Source organism: Hemitrygon akajei, chromosome 9 (genome assembly GCF_048418815.1).
Source record: "Hemitrygon akajei chromosome 9, sHemAka1.3, whole genome shotgun sequence".
NCBI classification, from domain to species: domain Eukaryota; kingdom Metazoa; phylum Chordata; class Chondrichthyes; order Myliobatiformes; family Dasyatidae; genus Hemitrygon; species Hemitrygon akajei.
In genome coordinates, this window is record NC_133132.1 from 86,820,333 (window position 1) to 86,833,868 (window position 13,536).

At 41.2% G+C, this 13,536-nt stretch overlaps 1 protein-coding gene across 3 annotated transcripts in view; it reads right to left on the reverse strand.

The window, feature by feature from the left end:
• Positions 1–2,621: 2,621 nt before the first annotated feature.
• Positions 2,622–13,536, reverse strand: part of hace1 (HECT domain and ankyrin repeat containing E3 ubiquitin protein ligase 1) — a 105,462-nt gene continuing 94,547 nt past the window's right edge. For all 3 annotated transcript variants that reach the window (XM_073056474.1, XM_073056476.1, XM_073056475.1), the window contains 2 exons: positions 4,897–5,010; positions 2,622–3,467 (listed from right to left, as the gene is read on the reverse strand). In XM_073056474.1, coding sequence (XP_072912575.1) covers positions 3,365–3,467; positions 4,897–5,010 — 217 coding nt within the window. In that variant the 3' untranslated portion in view covers positions 2,622–3,364. The remainder of the gene's footprint in view (positions 3,468–4,896; positions 5,011–13,536) is intronic.

Consider the following 13,536-nt stretch of genomic DNA (forward strand, 5'->3'; position numbering starts at 1 on the left):
TTGGACCTTCGAGATATGGGTGTATTTTTACTACCATCAATTGAAACACTGTGACTACACACAGGTGATTTCAAATTAACTAATTATGTGACTTCTAAAACCAATTGGCTGCACCAGTGATGGTTTGGTGTATCATATTAAAGGAGGTAAATACCTAGGCAATCAATTATTGTGTGTTTTATGTTTGTAGTTACTTTAGATCACTTTGTAGAGATCTGTTTTCACTTTGACACAAGTCTTTTTCTGTTGATCAGTGTCAATAAAGCCAAATTATACCCACTGTGAATCGATGTTGTAAAACAATAAATATGAAAATTTCCAAGGGAGTGAATACTGTTTATAGGCACTGTAAATCATTAAGCATCTAAATTTGTGCTCAGTCTCTTCCTCTGCAACTGGATCCAAAACCTCCTCATCAAGAGACAACAGTCAGTAAAGATTAATATATTTTCCTCACTGACAATCTGCACAGATGCACCTCAAGGATGCATGCTTAGCCCACCGCTTCATTCATGACTGTAACAACAGTTACAAAATCACAGATGAAGCCGGTGTTGGTAAAATTTCAGAGGGCAACAAGCAGGCATACTGGAGTGAGATAGATCAAAAAACTGGTTTTGCAACAACTTTGCACTCAATATCGGCAAGACCACGGAATTGATTTTGGACTACAAGGGGAAGTCAGAACACACACCAGTCCTCATTGATGTATCAGTATTGAAAAGGGGTAACTTTTTCATATCTACATCTCCAAGCATCTGTCCAGGGCCCAACACATTGATGCAATCACAAAGAAGGCATGCCTGCAGCCGGAATTCGAGGAGATTCAATGTGTCACCAGACACTTGCAAGTCTCAGAATATACAGTGGCGAGCATTCTGACTGGTTCCATCAATTTCTGATAATGAGGCTTCAATGCGAGAGACTGTAGAGATTTGTAGACTTAGCCATCTCTATCACAGGCACAGCCTTCTCCACCATCGAGGATATTTTCAGAAGCAGTCCCTCAAGAAGGCAGCATCTATCATTAAGGATTTAGGAACACCTTCTTCCCCTCTGCCATCAGTTATTGGATAGTCCATTAACTCTATCTCATTATTCATTCTCTTGCTTGATTTATTCTGTAAGTTAAAATCAGTTTTATATTTTTGTATTGCACTGCAGCGGTAAAATAAATTTCATGTCACTTAAGACAGTGATTCTAAAAGGCTCCATCTTAAATGAGAATATATGCCTTGAGCAGGGATTCCCAAACTTTTTTTACCCCACAGAACCCCTGCTTAATGGAACTGATCCATGGCATAAAAAAGGTTGGAAACCCCTGCACTAGAGTATTACAGGAACTGAGAATAAGCTCCTAACAGGATACATCAAGTTAGGCAAAATATTCCTCAAGATCAGGGTCTAGTTTGACTCCATTAGATTTGTTTTTCTCCTTTCAACTATCTCAGTGTACATGTTTAGAATGATCTGCCTGGATGGTATGCAAAATAAAGTTTCCCACCTCCCCGTATCTCAGTGACAATAATAAATCAATTTAAAAAAGGTGGAGAAGCAAGTCCATCTGTGGATGTGAACTTCCCACTATTCAGGACATTTACAGTGACAAGTGTGAAGAAAGGGCCTGAAGGATCATTGGGGACCTGAGTCAGCCCAACCACAAACTGTTCCAGCTGTTACCATCTGGGAAACAGTACCGCTGCACTAAAGCCAGGACCAACAGGTTCTGGGACGGCTTCTTCCACCAGGCCATCAGACTGATTAATTCATGCTGATACGACAGTATTTCTAAACTATATTGACTGTTCTGTTGTACATCTTACTGTAGATATTATTTATTACAAATTACTATAATTTACATGTTGCACATGTACCACCCCGGGAAAGGTTTCACTGTGAATGCAATAGTCTTTAGAAGCACTGCTAACGTAATGGTCTTTCTGTAGCAGCAGTGTTTGGGTTATGGTTAGAGATAACGGGTGCTTTGGAATGTGAGCCGTCCCATGAGGGGAGTGTTTTCCTGCTGTGTGTCTGACACCGAGGTGATCTGGGTCTTTTGTTCGGCGGAAGATGCCAGAAAGGAGTGGTTGTAGACTCCAGAAAGGAGCGGACTTGGATGGGGCCGGGAGTCGACGAAGCCCGGGGAAATCGATGAAGGACCAGCATAAGGGAAATCATGAGCTCCCACTTGTGCACATTAGACCGTTTCATTAAAATGGGCCCTTTTCTTTTTGTTTTACTTCACTAACCCTTTAGTCAAATTAAGAGTTATAAAGCTAAATCATTTATGGTGTATATGGTGTACTGTCTGTTATTTTGTAGTACTGATTTGTACCAGGGTGACACATCACGCAGCATCCACACAAACAGGAGGTTTTGCACCTCAATCTCATACATTTGGTGGGGCCAGAGATTGTCTTCCCTAGACTTACGCTGCCATCAGAATTTGAGGGTTACATACATTCAGAGACGTAATGTAAAGATTTTTACTCCTCATGTATGAGAAGGATGTAAGAAATAAAGTCAATTTAAGTGATGAATCCTAGAGAAGAAAAAGATATGCAGAATGACATTGAAGCATTATCCATTTTATAGTAGACATTAAATAATGCAACATAGCTACAATGGCAATTTTTTCAGTAAGAAATTTAATAATTTTTTAGAAAAAGACATGCAATTGTCAAGAAACACAGGTAGATGCACCATGCTTTTCAAATGTACAGGATAAAGCAATATATACATAAATTTCACAATATACAAATACTTTCATAAGGTAGTTTAATCCATTTAAGATGGTAGTTAAGATTTAGCAGAAATTCTGTAAAATAATTTTGGTTGTGAGAATCTATTAAATATTTTGTCATTTCTAATGATAATGCCCTCCCTCAAAAAGATGTTAAATTATGAAGACTGAGTAATAAACTAAAAATTAACATCTTCACAAAAAAATAAAACGTCTGTCCTTATCTTACAAAAAATATAATGAAACCTTGGCTTTTTCTTACCCTCCACTGTAAGTGAGGTTTGGCAACTGAATCTGCATACTTCAGCCACTAATTCAAGTACTCCAAGAGTATGTCTGCATTTCAGAATACCTTTTCTACATATATTGCAAATTTACAAATTCCTATCACTTCCTCCAAGTGCATAAGTTATGTATACCCAATTTTAAAAATAAAAAACTTCTAAAATAACACACAAGCATAATGCTTGACATCAGCATTCAGTGCTTGCCATGCATATACAAATGTGCTACAGTGAATTTGCAAATCAATCTGGAAACCTTTTAAAACCGGAAGCACCATTGAACAGAGTCGAGGAATGAAGGTCTCTTCTACAGTCACTTCCATGTCTTTAGATATACTTATGCCATGGTATATCCATAGCTGCCGCAGTGTAATGCCACGAGAATTCGATCTTTCAGGTTTTCTTTGCTGGGATATTCTGGCAATTTCAACATGTTAATGCTGGAAAAGATGATTTTGAAATGTTCGCATTAAATTTGTATAAAGATTTGAATTGTACCCACTAATGTTTTAAATGCATCAAAGAACAAAGTAAGCTTCTGAATTTATGAATTACGATTCCTCCCAAGATCCCACCGTCACAGAAATTTGTTATCAAGTAACAGCTGAGGAGGAAATGACACAATGATTATTAGTCCAGTCGGTATTCTAGCTTATAGTTCTGGAGAATTGAGCTTCAGAATACTCTGTTTTTAACCAAGTTGTTCCTGTATAGTTACAGTAATGGCACCGGACATGGAAAGATTGCCAATATCTTGTACAAAATGTAGGACAACCTGGCTTACTGCTGCCATGTCTGCTCTCAGTCATCAGCAGAAAATGGAAGATGTCAACATTTTAACTGTACTCAAGAAGCTCAACATCCTACAGGACACAGCAGCCCACCCACAACCACTCACTCCATCACTGATGCAGTGGGTAGCAGTGGGTACCATTTATAAGATGCCTTGTAGGAACATACAAAGACCGCCACCTGAAAGTTGCCCTCCAAGCCATGTAGAAATACATTGCCGGCAATGGGCAAAAATCATGGAAATCTCTCATTAACCTCACTGTAGGTATACCTATACCTCAAGGACTGCAGCAATTCACTGCCATTTTCTTAAGGGCAATTAAGTGCTGATTTAGCTGTAAACCCAAGTCCCCAACAATGAATAAACAACAAAAAAATCAAGGCTGTGGCAGAAAGTACCCAAAATATATTAGGCCATGATGTCAACTGTTAATCCAATGAAGGCCAATTCTAAAGGTGTTTATGGTCTATTTGCATAAATGTTAAACTTAAGTAAATCTCAGACACGTAATATTTTATGGTTTGCCAATTAGATTTGATTTACAAATAGAGAAATATAAAAGTAAATACCATTGTACATTTCATTGTGGTGGCAATTATTTTTAATCACAGAAAATTACTGCCTACTATTCTAGCTACATGAGAGCCCATAAATACATTTATCTAACAGCTGTTAAAAGTGTGCAAAGAATACCTAATAAATGCCAATACAGACAATTAGTCTTTAAGAAAATGGCTTTTGGATTGCGATGATTTTATTGGAGAAATTTCTGTCTTGACTTAACAAAATTTCAGAGTACTTTAAATGCTTCCAATACATTGTTCCATTACTGTGATGGTAATCTAACACATAAATTTATTCTTCAGCTGACATTTATCTTCCTGTCACAGCATTTAATAGTCTAAACAGACTATCATCTTGAAATCAATTGATTTTTATGAAACCAAGGACAAACCATAGTTTGAATGACATTTCTAACATATACAGATGGAATTAAGAGAAATATTTACGTTGACTTATAAATTTAATAAATCAAATGCTCCCTCCATTTTACAATGCTCATAAATTCTACATACCAGGTACTGGATGTTGGTAAGAGGTTGGACGTGTAAGGTACAGCAGCTATCGTGAACTTCTGCAATCCACTACCACCCATAAGGTAAGCAAAGCCACCATGTGGGACTCTTGAGCTTAGAAAATGAAAAGTTTAAGAACATAAATAAACAATCTGTTCACTTCCATTAAAACACACTTGTATCAAAATAAACAAAAATGTCACACTTTGCACAAAGCATGGCACTTTTCCACGTATTGTTAGCTTCAAATAATCAATGTGCAAAGGAAAGAAATACTAAAGCAGCATTTTTGCTATTTCCAACAGCACCGCTCAATGCAGCATAGCTCCTAACATAAGAGGGTATCAAGTTAATAAAACCAACCCTCCGCCAAACATCACACACACACACACACACACACACACACACACACACACACACACACACACACACACACACACACACACACACACACACACACACACACACACACACACACACACACACACACACACACACACACACACACACACACACACACACACACACACACACACACACACACACACACACACACACACACACGTGTAGATCAGCCAAAAACCAAGAAACTGCAGAGTTGTGGACACAGCTCAGTCCATCACAAAGACCTGCCTCCGCTCCCGGAACTCCCTCCACACTTCCTGCTGCCTCAGAAAAGCAGCCAGTATTATCAAAGACCACCCCTGTGCCCCACCATTACTCCACCCCACCCAATCATTCTCTCTTCCCTCTTCTAGCACATAGAAGATACAAAAGCTTGACAACTTTCAACCACGCCACCTTATGCCATCAGGCTGGAGGCTACCCGGACCGAATATGAGGTGCTGCTCCTTCACCCTGAGAGCACCCTCATTGTGGCAAAAGAGGCTGTGGACCAACATGTTGGAACGGGAATGGAGAGAGGAATTAAAACAGTTGGCCACTGGGAAATTCCACTTTTGGGGATGGAGCAGAGGTGCTCATCAAAGCTCGATTTACACTGGTACTTACCAGTGTAGAAGAGGTTGCATCAGGAGCATCGGATCGGTAGCCTCGAACCTGATGGCGTGAATAACGATTTCTCCTTCCGGTAATTTCATTTCTCCCTTCCCACCTTCCCTATTTCCCACTCCAGCTTCTTAGCTCTTCTCCTCTCCTGCCTATCACCTCTCCCTAGTACCCTCCTCCTTCCTTTCCTCCCATGATCCACTTTCCTCTCTTATCAGATTCCTTCCTCTGCCATCCTTTATCTTTCCCACCCACCTGGCTTCACCTATCAGCTTCTAGCTATTTCGTCTTTCCTTCCCCCTTTTTATTTTGGCATCTTTCCCCTTACTTTCCAGTCCTGAAGGTGCCTTTCAGCCCGAAACTTCGACTGTGTTAATTTCCATAGATGCTGCCTGACCTACTGAGTTCCTCCAGCATCTTGAGTATGCTGCTCTGGATTTCTAGCATCTGCAGAATCCCGTGTTCTCAGGATATCATAAGCGTGGTCTTTCTCCAAGCGCCCTCAGCTTACACAAACATGCACACCCAGACCATGACTTCATGTTGTAGCTCATGATCACCAATTAGCAAAGATATTCCAAATCACCAGCACATAGAAAGCTATTGACAAAGTGCTTGTAAATGGGAATAGAAGATAGACTGGTTGGCATAGACACAGTGGATCAATGATTCAGTCATGTGATCAGCAGGGACAAGAAAATGACCTGAGGTGTCTGCCAGCTGAATTTGTGATCTGCAGTAAATGCCAACAGGTCAATGCCTCAAACAACACACACAAAATGCTGGTCCTGACCAAGGGTCTCGGCCCGAAATGTCGACAGCGCTTCTCCCTATAGATGCTTCCTGGCCTGCTGTGTTCCACCAGCATTTTGTGTGTGTTGTTTGAATTTCCAGCATCTGCAGATTTCCTCGTGTTTGCAGGTCAATGCCTCACTGGTTAATTCCCAAGAGGTCAACTGCTATGCAGATTTAGGATATCGATGTACTCACTCACAATTCATCTATCATAACGGCTTCTCAGTAAACGTGATTAAGTAACTCCATAGACAACTATTCCAGACTGCTCCATCAAGCCAGCCCATCTAGGGCAATAGCTTCTGTGGTCAAACTGAAATAGTAGTCTTCCAGCAGCCACAGGTGAATCATGACTGCACATTTTAACCAACTTAATTTTTTTTCAGGAAACCACTGAAAATGCCGTCACCGATTAAGTGGACTGTGAAAACCTGTACTCATTCCACAATTATACTTTTACTTCTACTTGGGTGCCATGGTAGCACAGCAGTTAGTTGCGATGCTGGGCGGCGTGGTGACAAGGGCCAGAAGGGCCTATTCGTGTTGCTCTCAATCAAGGAGAACAACACGACCTTCGTCACCCACAGTTCTGAATTCTGAACACAGAAATGCCAATTTCATATAGATTTGACTAGCAGTTATGGATATTGGCCATTTGGTAAACTGTGCATGTTTGAATTCCTTACTTGCAAGATCAATCACCGTTCACAATACAGGTGTTATAAATTAATTGAAAGTACAAGTGAACAACCTGATGATACTTTGAAGTTGGCAAAGTAATTGTCACCTCGTTGGTGTGTGTATCCCTTGCATCCTTCTGTCATGTTCTTATCTTGTCTCAGTAAGCCTCAAAGGCTCAGGTAAACTGCTGTGCAAAGGGAAGCTCTGCTCTTCAAAGACATCTCTTGCCTGGCCTGTCTGCACACTATCTGCAATCTAACCTTGTCTGGACAGTAACCCTTGCCTTACTGCAACATCCACAAAAAGATTAATTAAATGTGCATCCCTGGTTGCTCATCAACCACATCAACTGATCTGGTGTCACACAAAAACCAGGCTGGGCAAAGATGGCAGATTTCTTTGCTTGAAAGATATTAGATAGGTTTTTACAACAATATAGCTCTTCTGCAGTCCTCATTACAAATGACCAGAACTTCCATTACAGATGATTAATCAGATTTAAGTTCCGCAGCTAACATGCTAGGATGTGAATATTGGTCTTTGGATCACGAGTTTGGTACAAGCTCAATTTAATGTTAACAGACAAGTAATGACGTATATTATTTGATTTTGCATTTCACACAGCATTATCCATATACCAGACACGAGGAAATCTGCAGATGCTGGAAATTCAAGCAACACACACAAAGTGTTGGTGGAACACAGCAGGCCAGGCAGCATCTATGGGAAGAAGTACACCAGCATTTTGTGTGTGTTTGTTGATCCATATACCAGCACTGCTTAGAACAAATTCTTTCACTACACAACAAAACTTGATGTAGCATATGCTAGAACTGATGCAATACTTAACCCAAGTTTTTAATGACATGCCTTTCATGCCAATGTGCTCAAGGAAATCCTAAATACGACAAGGCAATGAAGGAGGATTTTCATATAAAAATCACGACCTCACTCAGCAAAGCAGTGAAATAATCTGACTGATGCCATCATTGCTTCTTCATTCTGACAATGATTGAATGTGACATCCAAAGTGAAGTTTACTTCTAGATCAGAAGTTTTCTCCATCAACTGATCCATCCTTGCATAATCCCTACCTCCCTCAGGAGTCCAAAATACAAGCATGATCTGATGTTGAAATTAAGCATCTGCTCTGCAATATCTGTTCCCAGGTGCCTACATTCATAAATCGGATTGAACACAATGCAAAAAGATGAAGGTGAGATGATAATTGTTGCTAATAGGGTGAAATATGATTCTACTACCACAGAGACATCAGGAAGTTATTCATGCGTAAAAGTCAGTATGTGAGGCTCTGGAAAACAGCATGAGAGAATATAAAGCTCCAGTTAGGCCACACTGGAATACTGTATTCAGTGCTGGTCACCCCCATTATAGAAAGGATATGGAGACATTGGAAGGGCTGCAGAAAAGGATCGTCAGAATGCTGCCTGGATTTGAGAGTCTTAGCTACGAGGAGATGGATAGATTTGGCTAACTTTCTCTGGAGCACCAGTGGCTGAGGGAGACTAGACAGAAATTTATGAAATGAGAGGCATAGAAAGGATAGGTAGTCGAGAGTACTTTCCAAGGGTAAAAATGGCAAAGACTGGAGGCCATAACATTAAGATGAAATGGGGTAAACTTAAGGAGATAGGCAGGGCAAGTTCATTTTCTACATGAGGAGTAGATGCTTGGAATACACTGCTAGACATGGTGATTCAAGTAGACACAACAGTGACATTTAACAAATGTGTAAATGAAGGGAATGAATCACAGACAGGAAAGTTGGGATTAGCTTCATTTGACATCATAATCAGCACAAACATCATGGCCCAGTGGCCCTGTTCCACTGCTTTAATTTACAATGTTTTATCTAAGCTCTCCAAGCTGTACATTGGTGACAACTGGTGTAGAGAGTGTCACTTTGTTTGCAGTGGGACGGAGGTTTTGCAGGTTGCATGAACGAGCATTTATCTTTGATTGGACACTTGGTCAATGCCTGGCTTCTTGGCTTAGCAGAGCAAAGGATATCCCTTTGGTAACCTCCATCTATTAGAATAGCACTAACTGCTGTAGATCCCTGACAGAGCCATCCACCTCATTATTAATAAGTCATGGGATTGCAATGAAGTATAGCATTTGATATCAAGAATTTCTTATGATCCATGCAACACACACAAAATGCTGGAGGAACTCATCAGGCCAGGCAGCATCTATGGAAAAGAGTACAGTTGTCATTTTGGGCCAAGACCCTTCAGCAGGTCTGGAGAAAAAAAAAGATGAGGAGTCAGAGTGAGAAGGTGAGGGAGGGGAGGAGAGGAAGAAACACAGAGTGATAGGTGAAACCAGGAGGGAGGGGAAGTGAAGAGCTGGGAAGTTTATTGGTGAAAGAGATACAGGGTGGAGAAGGGGTAATCTAATAGGAGAGGACTGAAGGCCATGGAAAAAAATAAAAAGGGGAAGGAGCACCAGAGGGAGGTGATGGGAAAGCAAGGAGATAAGGTGAGTGAGGAAAAAGGGGATGGGAAATAGAGAGGGGGGGCATTACCAGAAGATCATATGATTGAATTGAATTAACTTTATTACTTACATCCTTCAATACATGAGTAAAAATCGTTACGTTACATCTCTGTTCAAATATGCAATGTGCAATTGTAGTAATTTATAATAAATACTATGTACAGCAAGACAGTCAATATAACAGAGAAATACAGTTGCATCAGCATGAATTAAGCAGGTCTGATAGCCTGGTGGAAGAAGCTGTCCCGGAGCCTGTTGGTCCTGGCTTTTATGCTGCGGTAACGTTTCCCAGATGGTAGCAGCTGCAAGTTTGTGGTTGCGGTGACTTGGGTCCCCAATGATCCTTCGGGCCCTTTTTACACACCTGTCTTTGTAAATGTCCTGAATAGTGGGAAGATCACATCTACAGATGCACTGGGCTGTCCGCTTCACTCTCTGCAGAGTCCTGCGATTGAGGGAAGTAGTTCCCATACCAAGCAGTGATCATGCTCCTATAGAGTTCTTGGAATTTGGGAGGCCATACCAAACTTCAACAGTCTGAGGTGAAAGAGGTGCTGTCGTGCCTTCTCCACCACACAGCCGGTACGTACAGACTGCATGAGATCCTCAGTGATATTTATACCATGGAACTTAAAGCTGATGTCTTAAAGATTCATTCACAATGAACTCATCCTAAGAGTCTTTGCCTCCAACTTTTCAAAGTTCCCAAGCCTCCCTGAATACTCTGCCATATCTATTAAGTCATACAGCACGAAAAGTCATTTTAACCCAGCTCGCCTTTGCTGACCAAGGTGCCTTCCTAAGTAGTCCCATTTACCTATATTTGACCCATATCCCTTTTCTATCTATCAACCTGTGCAAATGCCTGTTAAAGTTGTTATTGTACTACCCTCTACTATTTGCTCTGACAGCTCAATCCATATACCCACCAACCCCTGTATCAAAGATCTGTTCCTTTGGTCCCCTTTGAATCTCCCACCCCTTCACCTGAAACCTATGTCTTCTAGTTTCAAACATCTCTTCCCTGGGAAAGACTGACCATGCTCCAAACCTGGGCTCCTCATGACTTTATAAACCGCTGTCAGGTTACCCATCACTCTCTTTGGCTTCAGAGAAAATAGCCCCAGACTATCCAGTCTCTCCTTATAACTCAAACCCTCAGGCTCCAGCAACATCCTCAACCTCACAAATCTTTTCTGCATCCTCTTTAGCTTAATCTTTTAATAGAAACATAGAAAATAGGTGCAGGAGTAGGCCATTCGGCCCTTTGAGCCTGCACCTCCATTCAGTATGATCATGGCTGATCATCCAACTCAGAACCCTGTACCTGCTTTCTCTCCATACCCCCTGATCCCTTTAGCCACAAGGGCCATATCTAACTTCCTCTTAAATATAGCCAATGAACCAGCCTCAACTGTTTCCTGTGGCAGAGAATTCCACAGATTCACCATTCTCTGTGTGAAGAAGTTTTTCCTCATCTCGGTCCTAAAAGGCTTCCCCTTTATCCTTAAACTGTGACCCCTCGTTCTGGACTTCCCCAAAATCGGAAACAATCTTCCTGCATCTAGCCTGTCCAATCCCTTTAGAATTTTATACATTTCAATAAGATTCCCCCTCGGTCTTCTAAATTCCAGTGAGTATAAGCCTAGTCAATCCAGTCTTTCTTCATATGAAAGTCCTGCCATCCCAGGAGTCAATCTGGTGAACCTTCTCTGTACTCCCTCTATGGCAAGAATGTCTTTCCTCAGATTAGGGGACCAAAACTGCACACAATACACTAGGTGCGGTCTCACCAAGGCCTTGTACAACTGCAGTAGAACCTCCCTGCTCCTGTACTCAAATCCTTTTGCTATGAATGCCAACATACCATTTGCCTTTTTCACCGCCTGCTGTACCTGCATGCGCACCTTCAATAACTGGTGTACAGTGACACCCAGGTCTCGTTGCACCTCCCCTTTTCCTAATCGGCCACCGTTCAGATAATAATCTGTTTTCCTGTTCTTGCAACCAAAGTGGATAACCTCACATTTATCCATATTAAACTGCACCTGCCATGAATTTGCCCACTCACCTAATCTATCCAAGTCACCCTGCATCCTCTTAGCATCCTCCTCACAGCTAACACCGCCGCCCAGCTTCGTGTCATCCACAGACTTGGAGATACTGCATTTAATTCCCTCGTCTAAATCATTAATATATATTGTAAACAACTGGGGTCCCAGCACTGAGCCTTGCGGTATCCCACTAGTCACTGCCTGCCATTCTGAAAAGGTCCCGTTTACTCCCACTCTTAGCTTCCTGTCTGCCAACCAATTCTCTATCCACATCAGTACCATACCCCCAATACCGTGTGCTTTAAGTTTGCACACTAATCTCCTGTGTGGGACCTTGTCAAAAGCCTTTTAAAAATCTAAATATACCACATCCACTGGCTCTCACCTATCCACTCTACTAGTTACATCTTCAAAAAATTCTATAAGATTCGTCAGACATGATTTTCCTTTCACAAATCCATGCTGACTTTGTCCGATGATTTCACCTCTTTCCAAATGTGCTGTTATCACATCTTTGATAACCAACTCTAGCATTTTCCCCACCACTGATGTCAGACTAACCGGTCTATAATTCCCCGGTTTTTCTCTCCCTCTTTTTAAAAAGTGGGGTTACATTAGCCACCCTCCAATCCTCAGGAACTAATCCAGAATCTAAGGAGTTTTGAAAAATTATCACTAATGCATCCACTATTTCTTGGGCTACTTCCTTAAGCACTCTGGGATGCAGACCATCTGGCCCTGGGGATTTATCTGCCTTTAATCCCTTCAATTCACCTAACACCACTTCCCTACCAACATGTATTTCCCTCAGTTCCTCGATCTCACTAGACCCTCGGTCCCCTACTATTTCCGGAAGATTATTTATGTCCTCCTTAGTGAAGACAGAACCAAAGTAGTTATTCAATTGGTCTGCCATGTCCTTGTTCCCTATGATCAATTCACCTGTTTCTGACTGTAAGGGACCTACATTTGTCTTGACCAATCTATTTCTTTTCACATATCTATAAAAGCTTTTAGTCAGTTTTTATGTTTCCTGCCAGCTTTTTCTCATAATCTTTTTTCCCTTTCCTAATTAAGCCCTTTGTCCTCCTCTGCTGATCTCTGAATTTCTCCCAGTCCTCAGGTGTGCCGCTTTTTTGTTGCTAATTTATATGTTTCTTCTTTGGACTTGATACTATCCCTAATTTCCCTTGTTAGCCACGGGTGCACTACCTTCCCTGGTATATTCTTATTCTTTTGCCAAAATGGGATGAACAATTGTTGTAGTTCATCCATGCGATCTTTAAATGCTTGCCATTGCATATCCACCGTCAACCCTTTAAGTATCATTTGCCAGTCTATCTTAGCCAATTCACGTCTCATACCTTCAAAGTTACCCTTCTTTAAGTACAGAATCTTTGTTTCTGAATTAACTATGTCACTCTCCATCTTAATGAAGAATTCCACCATATTATGGTCACTCTTACCCAAGGAGCCTCGCACGACAAGATTACTAACTACCCCTTCGTCATCGCTCAATACCCAATCTAGAATGGCCTGCTCTCTAGTTGGTTCCTCGACATGTTGGTTCAGAAAACCATCC